The sequence below is a fragment of the Medicago sativa genome, chromosome 3, assembly GCF_051527215.1.
Source record: "Medicago sativa cultivar Bolivia chromosome 3, Bolivia_mono, whole genome shotgun sequence".
Taxonomy (NCBI): Eukaryota; Viridiplantae; Streptophyta; class Magnoliopsida; order Fabales; family Fabaceae; genus Medicago; species Medicago sativa.
This window is the reverse complement of record NC_140751.1, coordinates 361,118-372,440: the sequence shown is the minus strand read 5'-3', so window position 1 is coordinate 372,440 and position 11,323 is coordinate 361,118. Positions and strand designations below refer to the sequence as shown.

The 11,323-nt window shown below is 35.1% G+C and overlaps 1 protein-coding gene across 7 annotated transcripts; it reads left to right on the top strand.

Annotated features, from left to right (window-relative positions):
* Nucleotides 1–5,679: 5,679 nt before the first annotated feature.
* LOC146934853 (uncharacterized) lies at nucleotides 5,680–10,244 on the top strand. 7 transcript variants are annotated; one of them, XR_015030061.1, is made up of 5 exons: nucleotides 5,996–6,352; nucleotides 7,584–7,876; nucleotides 8,738–8,854; nucleotides 9,378–9,393; nucleotides 9,827–10,244. XR_015030061.1 is itself a non-coding variant. In XM_085750111.1 (3 exons), exons 1-3 carry the CDS (start codon nucleotides 6,128–6,130, stop codon nucleotides 8,748–8,750), a joined length of 531 nt encoding a protein of 176 aa, XP_085606237.1. In that variant the 5' UTR covers nucleotides 5,996–6,127; the 3' UTR covers nucleotides 8,751–9,864. The 7 variants fall into 7 exon arrangements, 1 of the variants encoding a protein (XP_085606237.1); XR_015030060.1 differs by having other exon boundaries at nucleotides 9,338–9,393; XR_015030058.1 differs by having other exon boundaries at nucleotides 9,295–9,393.
* Nucleotides 10,245–11,323: the final 1,079 nt, after the last annotated feature.

The following is an 11,323-nucleotide window of genomic DNA, read 5'->3' as shown; positions in this document are numbered from 1 at the left end:
TAGGAAGGCCATTAAGTGACCGATTTGTATTGAATCTTAGCATGTGACAATTCGTTGGATAGGTAAACAACATAACTACGACTTCCATGGGATATTTTTGCATTCTGTAAAAATTTGGCCAAAATGGAGGTTAAGAAAATCTCCTCGTTAATTTAGGACATTACTCGTTTTCGACCCTTTTTTAGTAGGAAGGCCATAATGTTGCCGATTTGCATTGAATCTTAGCGTGTGACAATTCGTTGGATAGGTAAACAACATAACTACGACTTCCATGGGATATTTTTGCATTCTATAAAAATTCAGCCAAAATGGAGGTTAAGAAAATCTCCTCGTTAATTTAGGACATTACTCGTTTTCGACCCATTTTTACTAGGAAGGCCATAAAGTGGCCGATTTGTATTGAATCTTAGCATGTGACAATTCGTTGGATAGGTAAACAACATAACTACGACTTCCATGGGATATTTTTGCATTCTGTAAAAATTTGGCCAAAATGGAGGTTAAGAAAATCTCCTCGTTAATTTAGGACATTACTCGTTTTCGACCCTTTTTTAGTAGGAAGGCCATAATGTTGCCGATTTGCATTGAATCTTAGCATGTGACAATTCGTTGGATAGGTAAACAACATAACTACGACTTCCATGGGATATTTTTGCATTCTCTAAAAATTAAGCCAAAATGGAGGTTAAGAAAATCTCCTCGTTAATTTAGGACATTACTCGTTTTCGACCCATTTTTACTAGGAAGGCCATTAAGTGACCGATTTGCATTGAATCTTAGCGTGTGACAATTCGTTGGATAGGTAAACAACATAACTACGACTTCCATGGGATATTTTTGCATTCTATAAAAATTAAGCCAAAATGGAGGTTAAGAAAATCTCCTCGTTAATTTAGGACATTACTCGTTTTCGACCCATTTTTACTAGGAAGGCCATTAAGTGACCGATTTGTATTGAATCTTAGCATGTGACAATTCGTTGGATAGGTAAACAACATAACTACGACTTCCATGGGATATTTTTGCATTCTCCAAAAATTCGGCCAAAATCGAGGTTAAGAAAATCTCCTCGTTAATTTAGGACATTACTCGTTTTCGACCCTTTTTTACTAGGAAGGCCATAATGTGGCCGATTTGCAATGAATCTTAGCATGTGACAATTCGTTGGATAGGTAAACAACATAAATACGACTTCCATGGGATATTTTTGCATTCTCTAAAAATTCATCCAAAATGGAGGTTAAGAAAATCTCCTCGTTAATTTGGGACATTACTCGTTTTCGACCCATTTTTACTAGGAAGGCCATTAAGTGACCGATTTGTATTGAATCTTAGCATGTGACAATTCGTTGGATAGGTAAACAACATAACTACGACTTCCATGGGATATTTTTGCATTCTCCATAAATTCGGCCAAAATCGAGGTTAAGAAAATCTCCTCGTTAATTTAGGACATTACTCGTTTTCGACCCTTTTTTAGTAGGAAGGCCATAATGTTGCCGATTTGCATTGAATCTTAGCATGTGACAATTCGTTGGATAGGTAAACAACATAACTACGACTTCCATGGGATATTTTTGCATTCTCTAAAAATTAAGCCAAAATGGAGGTTAAGAAAATCTCCTCGTTAATTTAGGACATTACTCGTTTTCGACCCATTTTTACTAGGAAGGCCATTAAGTGACCGATTTGCATTGAATCTTAGCGTGTGACAATTCGTTGGATAGGTAAACAACATAACTACGACTTCCATGGGATATTTTTGCATTCTATAAAAATTAAGCCAAAATGGAGGTTAAGAAAATCTCCTCGTTAATTTAGGACATTACTCGTTTTCGACCCATTTTTACTAGGAAGGCCATTAAGTGACCGATTTGTATTGAATCTTAGCATGTGACAATTCGTTGGATAGGTAAACAACATAACTACGACTTCCATGGGATATTTTTGCATTCTCCAAAAATTCGGCCAAAATCGAGGTTAAGAAAATCTCCTCGTTAATTTAGGACATTACTCGTTTTCGACCCTTTTTTACTAGGAAGGCCATAATGTGGCCGATTTGCAATGAATCTTAGCATGTGACAATTCGTTGGATAGGTAAACAACATAAATACGACTTCCATGGGATATTTTTGCATTCTCTAAAAATTCATCCAAAATGGAGGTTAAGAAAATCTCCTCGTTAATTTGGGACATTACTCGTTTTCGACCCATTTTTACTAGGAAGGCCATTAAGTGACCGATTTGTATTGAATCTTAGCATGTGACAATTCGTTGGATAGGTAAACAACATAACTACGACTTCCATGGGATATTTTTGCATTCTCCATAAATTCGGCCAAAATCGAGGTTAAGAAAATCTCCTCGTTAATTTAGGACATTACTCGTTTTCGACCCTTTTTTAGTAGGAAGGCCATAATGTTGCCGATTTGCATTGAATCTTAGCATGTGACAATTCGTTGGATAGGTAAACAACATAACTACGACTTCCATGGGATATTTTTGCATTCTCTAAAAATTAAGCCAAAATGGAGGTTAAGAAAATCTCCTCGTTAATTTAGGACATTACTCGTTTTCGACCCATTTTTACTAGGAAGGCCATTAAGTGACCGATTTGCATTGAATCTTAGCGTGTGACAATTCGTTGGATAGGTAAACAACATAACTACGACTTCCATGGGATATTTTTGCATTCTCTAAAAATTCAGCCAAAATGGAGGTTAAGAAAATCTCCTCGTTAATTTGGGACATTACTCGTTTTCGACCCTTTTTTAGTAGGAAGGCCATAATGTGGCCGATTTGCATTGAATCTTAGCGTGTGACAATTCGTTGGATAGGTAAACAACATAACTACGACTTCCATGGGATATTTTTGCATTCTATAAAAATTAAGCCAAAATGGAGGTTAAGAAAATCTCCTCGTTAATTTAGGACATTACTCGTTTTCGACCCATTTTTACTAGGAAGGCCATTAAGTGACCGATTTGTATTGAATCTTAGCATGTGACAATTCGTTGGATAGGTAAACAACATAACTACGACTTCCATGGGATATTTTTGCATTCTCTAAAAATTCATCCAAAATGGAGGTTAAGAAAATCTCCTCGTTAATTTGGGACATTACTCGTTTTCGACCCATTTTTACTAGGAAGGCCATTAAGTGACCGATTTGTATTGAATCTTAGCATGTGACAATTCGTTGGATAGGTAAACAACATAACTACGACTTCCATGGGATATTTTTGCATTCTCCAAAAATTCGGCCAAAATCGAGGTTAAGAAAATCACCTCGTTAATTTAGGACATTACTCGTTTTCGACTCTTTTTTAGTAGGAAGGCCATAATGTTGCCGATTTGCATTGAATCTTAGCATGTGACAATTCGTTGGATAGGTAAACAACATAACTACGACTTCCATGGGATATTTTTGCATTCTCTAAAAATTAAGCCAAAATGGAGGTTAAGAAAATCTCCTCGTTAATTTAGGACATTATTCGTTTTCGACCCATTTTTACTAGGAAGGCCATTAAGTGACCGATTTGCATTGAATCTTAGCGTGTGACAATTCGTTGGATAGGTAAACAACATAACTACGACTTCCATGGGATATTTTTGCATTCTCTAAAAATTCAGCCAAAATGGAGGTTAAGAAAATCTCCTCGTTAATTTGGGACATTACTCGTTTTCGACCCTTTTTTAGTAGGAAGGCCATAATGTGGCCGATTTGCATTGAATCTTAGCGTGTGACAATTCGTTGGATAGGTAAACAACATAACTACGACTTCCATGGGATATTTTTGCATTCTATAAAAATTCAGCCAAAATGGAGGTTAAGAAAATCTCCTCGTTAATTTAGGACATTTTTTCGTTTTCGACCCATTTTTACTAGGAAGGCCATAAAGTGGCCGATTTGTATTGAATCTTAGCATGTGACAATTCGTTGGATAGGTAAACAACATAACTACGACTTCCATGGGATATTTTTGCATTCTGTAAAAATTCGGCCAAAATGGAGGTTAAGAAAATCTCCTCGTTAATTTAGGAGATTACTCGTTTTCGACCCTTTTTTAGTAGGAAGGCCATAATGTGGCCGATTTGCATTGAATCTTAGCATGTGACAATTCGTTGGATAGGTAAACAACATAACTACGACTTCCATGGGATATTTTTGCATTCTCTAAAAATTAAGCCAAAATGGAGGTTAAGAAAATCTCCTCGTTAATTTAGGACATTACTCGTTTTCGACCCATTTTTACTAGGAAGGCCATTAAGTGACCGATTTGTATTGAATCTTAGCATGTGACAATTCGTTGGATAGGTAAACAACATAACTACGACTTCCATGGGATATTTTTGCATTCTCCAAAAATTCGGCCAAAATCGAGGTTAAGAAAATCTCCTCGTTAATTTAGGACATTACTCGTTTTCGACCCTTTTTTACTAGGAAGGCCATAATGTGGCCGATTTGCAATGAATCTTAGCATGTGACAATTCGTTGGATAGGTAAACAACATAACTACGACTTCCATGGGATATTTTTGCATTCTATAAAAATTAAGCCAAAATGGAGGTTAAGAAAATCTCCTCGTTAATTTGGGACATTACTCGTTTTCGACCCTTTTTTAGTAGGAAGGCCATAATGTGGCCGATTTGCATTGAATCTTAGCGTGTGACAATTCGTTGGATAGGTAAACAACATAACTACGACTTCCATGGGATATTTTTGCATTCTATAAAAATTAAGCCAAAATGGAGGTTAAGAAAATCTCCTCGTTAATTTAGGACATTACTCGTTTTCGACCCATTTTTACTAGGAAGGCCATTAAGTGACCGATTTGTATTGAATCTTAGCATGTGACAATTCGTTGGATAGGTAAACAACATAACTACGACTTCCATGGGATATTTTTGCATTCTCCAAAAATTCGGCCAAAATCAAGGTTAAGAAAATCTCCTCGTTAATTTAGGACATTACTCGTTTTCGACCCTTTTTTACTAGGAAGGCCATAATGTGGCCGATTTGCAATGAATCTTAGCATGTGACAATTCGTTGGATAGGTAAACAACATAACTACAACTTCCATGGGATATTTTTGCATTCTCTAAAAATTCATCCAAAATGGAGGTTAAGAAAATCTCCTCGTTAATTTGGGACATTACTCGTTTTCGACCCTTTTTTAGTAGGAAGGCCATAATGTGGCCGATTTGCATTGAATCTTAGCGTGTGACAATTCGTTGGATAGGTAAACAACATAACTACGACTTCCATGGGATATTTTTGCATTCTCTAAAAGTTCAGCCAAAATGGAGGTTAAGAAAATCTCCTCGTTAATTTGGGACATTACTCGTTTTCGACCCTTTTTTAGTAGGAAGGCCATAATGTGGCCGATTTGCATTGAATCTTAGCGTGTGACAATTCGTTGGATAGGTAAACAACATAACTACGACTTCCATGGGATATTTTTGCATTCTATAAAAATTAAGCCAAAATGGAGGTTAAGAAAATCTCCTCGTTAATTTAGGACATTACTCGTTTTCGACCCATTTTTACTAGGAAGGCCATTAAGTGACCGATTTGTATTGAATCTTAGCATGTGACAATTCGTTGGATAGGTAAACAACATAACTACGACTTCCATGGGATATTTTTGCATTCTCCAAAAATTCGGCCAAAATCACTACAAGAAAATCTGTCATTACCCACGAACAACTACCCGCGGCCGTAAGGCCGTGGGTAATTTTTTAGAGTAGTGACGGATTACCCACGGCTAAACCGTCTGTAGGGTTAAAACCTCAATGTGATTTTTTTGAAATTGCTACCCACGGCTTAGCCATCGATAATTATAGACGGCTTTTTATCGTCAATAGTTACCCACGGTATAACCCTCTATATGGTACATTTATTTATAATAATTTATATTCATAATAGCAAAAATATATTTGTTTAAAAATTTGGCTCCAAACTTTTTCCCCAATCCCAGAATTTCAATAATTTGGCTCCAAAAAAATTTGCCAAAACTCCCATAGACTGAGAAATAAAATATAACGTATAATATATTTTATTCACACTCACGGAACAGTTATCATATCTCTTCGTGAAATCATCTCCCAGCTGTATCTCTCTTGAATGCCCACCGTCTCTTCCGATAGGCCACCGTCCCACTCCGATTGCTCAATCGTCTCCTTCTCTTCTTCGATCGACCACCAACTCCATTATTCTCTCTCTCTCTCTCTCTCTCTCTCTCTCTCTCTCTCTCTCTCTCTCTCTTCCCGATTTTTGGATTCTCGTGAGGAAGTGGTTCTCGTGAGAAAAGGGGTTCTCGCCTGGAAGAGGATTCTCCATTCGATTTTGGTAAGTCTTCTCACCTTCTTCTTCTCTAATTACATATGTGTATTTCATACATGTATAATTGTGGTTATTAGGGTTTAGATTTTTATTTGATTGTGTTTTTCAATTGATTGTGATTATGGCTTATTGTGGTTCAAATTGTTCAATGTGATTGAGGCTGATTCATATTGTTCAATGTGTTTGTGACTAATTCAAATTATTAGTTCAATGTTATGTTTATTCAAATTGTTCTTGTATATATGTCATTAAATATGGTTTAATTGTTTTTGTATAAGTTGTTTCAACACTTGTCTATAAGTTGTTTCTATACAAACGGATTAAACACTTGTCTATAAGTTGTTTCAATGTTTTGTGGATGATTCAACACTTGTCTATAATCTGTTTCTATACGAATAGAATAAATATGGTTAAATTGTTTTTTTATAAGCTGTTTCAACCCTTGTCTATAAGCCGTTTTCATGTTTTGTGGCTGATTCAACACTTGTCTATAATTTGTTTCTATACGAACAGATAAGATATGGTTAAATTGTTTTTGTATAAGCTATAATCTGTTTTCATATTGGTAGTTATAGTTTATATGAAAATATTGTAAAGATTGTTTTTGTATAAGCTATAAGTTGTTTTCAATATAAGCTCTATGCTACATTGAACGTGTAAAGATTGTTCCATAAATTGTTTTTGTATGAGCTATAAGTTGTTTTCGATTGCATACCAACAAAGCTAGTTTCTTTTTTGAAGGTTAATAATGGTAGAAAGCAAGTATAAGTTTAATACCTGTGAACTTAAGATAATACACATATAGGCCATGAATCTTCACGGATGAACTGTTTAATGAAATTGTTCCCTTTATGACAAGTTTTATATCAACTATGCTTTCATTTCGATGATAACAATAAGGAATCCGAAGGATCTGTCGATGGTTGGTTTCTTCTAAGATACAAAATTTGAGTGTCTGTTATTCATAATTCTGTGAAAGCAAGACGTCCACATTTGAACAAATTTGACTTCAAGTAACCAATCATCATGGTTTGTATTAAGATCTAAGATGAAATTGAGCTCCATTATGTGTTGTCATTGCACTTTCGTAAGGTAGTGAGTATGATTGTTTGAATTTGTCTGTTTGTCAAAATATGGCCATAAACCGTCTTCACAATTATTCGTTTAATTTCATGGTTCGCATATATTTTTTGTTGTTTCTCATTATCGACTATATTCTCTTATGTTTTTTGGACAGATCATGGCTCATAAAGCAAACTGTAAGAAGGTCAAAGGTCCACATATGAAAAAGCAGATGATTATGCCGCATAAGTTAAAACAAACGACTAAGCATCTACATGCATTAGCTGCGAAGTCGCCTCTCAATGATGACGCTACAACACCATGGCAGGGGGATGCAGATCAGCTTAATGAATGGGCGCAAGATGCAGGGTCGAAATGCAAGGCAGCTGGATACAAGGCATCTGGATACAGGGCAGCCAGATGCAGGGCAGTTGGATACAGGGCATCTAGATGCAGGGCAGTATCCAGGTGTGTCACTAGATTTCTGACCATTTTCCTTAATTTATAAAAAAAAAAAAGTTAGAATCAATTGAATTACCATTGAGCTCATACTAGCTTTCAGAACAGAAAAGTTAATCATGCATATTATGAATCATATCTAAGTAAAGTGGACAGAGCAGAAATTAGAAAGTAAAAAAAATGCCCAGGTCAACTTTGAACATTTACACCTTTATATTTATGCATATTATCACTACTGAAATTAACTCATTCTACAAGGAAAAAATGACACATGATCGCTTGATATTCATCTGATGCTCATATTTCATGAGGCATGAACATATATTTTTTATATTGCTAGAACTTCACTCAAATGATCTAAAAACGCAAGAGAAAAGGATGGTAACTATAAAAGTCTGACATTAATCAATCAAAACCTAATTGATTATTTTGTAATTGTTGATTAGTTTCAGTCCTCCTTGTCCAATATTTTATGTCTAAAACTATATCTATATATTTTAATAGCATGTGTGACTAAACTGATGAATTGACAGCAACAGATAGACATATGTGCTACAAACTATGATAAAAAAAAAACATGAGGCTGCCTCAACAATGGGACACATTATTCAAATTCAAACATGGGAATCTAAGATTATCAATGATAAACCCTGAAAGCTAGTATGAGCTCAATGGTAATTTAATAGTCCCATCCCTACTTAGCATCTGATCAATTGGCAAGTTAAGCTATAATCTGTTTTCATATTGGGTGAGATCAGTTTCTGACCATTTTCCTTAATTTATAAAAAAAAAACATAAGTTAGAATATATAGGCATTTGATGTACATACCTTTTGATCTCTTAGAATCAATTGGCTTATTTGTCATGTAGATTGAAGGGCTAATGATGGACATTGAAGCTGCTGAAGAAGAAATTAAAAGATGGAAAGTGGCAGCAGAGCAACAAGTTGCTACGGAAACAAGTGTTGAACAAGAATTTGTGGCACATGTATGGATTGTTTTCAGTTAGGCTAACTTATATCTTGCATGCTTACTTTTGTGTATCATGTTACTTTCTAGCTTAGAATCTTAGTTAAGTTCTTGTTGCATGTTAGTATCCCTCAAAGTCATTCCTTGATTATTATTTCTTAGCAATTATTGTGTTCTTGCTAGTAGCAAAGATTTCAGAGGAATCAAGGTTTGTAACTCTTACATGAGAATCATGAACCATTAGTCATGAATATGCTTTCATTTATCTTCACATGCATAATATCGTTTAATTAGTAATAAGAATAAAACATAAACTTTGTCAACGTAATGTTCTGTTAATTATTAGTTGGAAAACTAGATGTTGTGTAATGGCTCTCATGCATAAGCTTGTGGTTTTATTGTGTGCACTCTTTATTTGCAGTCAACAACATAGATAATGAACTATATGATTCCTCATAGATGCATGTCGTTGTGTGTGCTTCCCTTACTCTATAATCTTTAGTTTACATAATGACAAGCTTCTTTGGGATTCATATTTCCAGCTGCAATCACTTTGAGGTGAGATTGAACACTGAATTCAATTAGGTCTGTAATGGATTTTTCTTTATATTTTGATTCTATTATGGAGTTTGAAACAAATGTCTACTTAAAGTTTTACGAAACAGGGTGAGGCATTGCTTTAGGGTCCGATTAGTTGATTATTATATAAACAAAGATACAATGTCATGTCTTCAAATATTCTTCAAAAGTGTGCGAAGGCCTGCAACTTTTCAATTGCTCTATAAGTTTTCTAATGGGTATCATACATTCTTGCATGAAACTCTATTGCTAATATAGAGTTTTTAAAATGTTTTTAAAATACCAGAGCATGTATATTTTCCACCCTTTTGAAGTTGATGTTGTATATTCTCTTTATAGCTGCAAAATTTGAGTTAAAAAAAAAAATTAATTCTTGTTTTGTAAGTGCACTGACATCATTGTTGTCTACTAGGTTTTGGCAAGTGTTGACACAACTCAAGGTGCAATAAGCATAAAAGTTAGATAAAATAATGCTCAAGGGAATAGACTTTGCATTACAGAGCACTTGATACAAGTCACATTCAACTCCTTGTTGGAATGATCTAAAGATGTATGACAGAGTATGTGATACAAGTAATATTCAACTCTTTATTAGAATGAACTAGATATGTATCTGCACATTTGTGTAAATTGTCAAGAAGTACTGGAGATGTTAGCTTCAATTCTTATGTAATTTTTTTTTTTCCTTTTCTGTTTACTATGTCTATTTTATGTATTATTTATAATAAAGTTTATTACAATTTGTTTTAGTTCACTTCTTGTGTCATTAAACCTTTGAAAGATGTAACACAACATAGTTTTCTTAACTTTGTAGTACGGATGAAATGGGCCAATTATGCAATTTTTTTATATTTTTAAATGTTATGTTACCGAGGGCTTAGCCGTGGGTAAAATTTCTCCATAAACACAAATAACTTACCCAAGGCTTGGCCGTGGGTAACTTTATTGACGGTTTAGCCATGGGTAATAAAGGACCAATAATTTATTGTTAAAACAATGATTACCCACAAATTATCAATGGCATAACCGCGGGTAATTACAGTGGGCTTTTTTGGCCGTGGGTAACATTACCGACGAGGCTTTTTCCCACGGCCCCGAGGCCCTTGGTAAGTCGTGGGTAATTTTGATTACCCACGGCTTTTGGCACTTATAGACGGCTTTTGGCCCTGGGTAATGAAAGAATTTCTTGTAGTGAATCGAGGTTAAGAAAATCTCCTCGTTAATTTAGGACATTACTCGTTTTCGACCCTTTTTTACTAGGAAGGCCATAATGTGGCCGATTTGCAATGAATCTTAGCATGTGACAATTCGTTGGATAGGTAAACAACATAACTACGACTTCCATGGGATATTTTTGCATTCTCTAAAAATTCATCCAAAATGGAGGTTAAGAAAATCTCCTCGTTAATTTGGGACATTACTCGTTTTCGACCCATTTTTACTAGGAAGGCCATTAAGTGACCGATTTGTATTGAATCTTAGCATGTGACAATTCGTTGGATAGGTAAACAACATAACTACGACTTCCATGGGATATTTTTGCATTTTCCAAAAATTCGGCCAAAATCGAGGTTAAGAAAATCTCCTCGTTAATTTAGGACATTACTCGTTTTCGACCCTTTTTTAGTAGGAAGGCCATAATGTTGCCGATTTGCATTGAATCTTAGCATGTGACAATTCGTTGGATAGGTAAACAACATAACTACGACTTCCATGGGATATTTTTGCATTCTCTAAAAATTAAGCCAAAATGGAGGTTAAGAAAATCTCCTCGTTAATTTAGGACATTACTCGTTTTCGACCCATTTTTACTAGGAAGGCCATTAAGTGACCGATTTGCATTGAATCTTAGCGTGTGACAATTCGTTGGATAGGTAAACAACATAACTACGACTTCCATGGGATATTT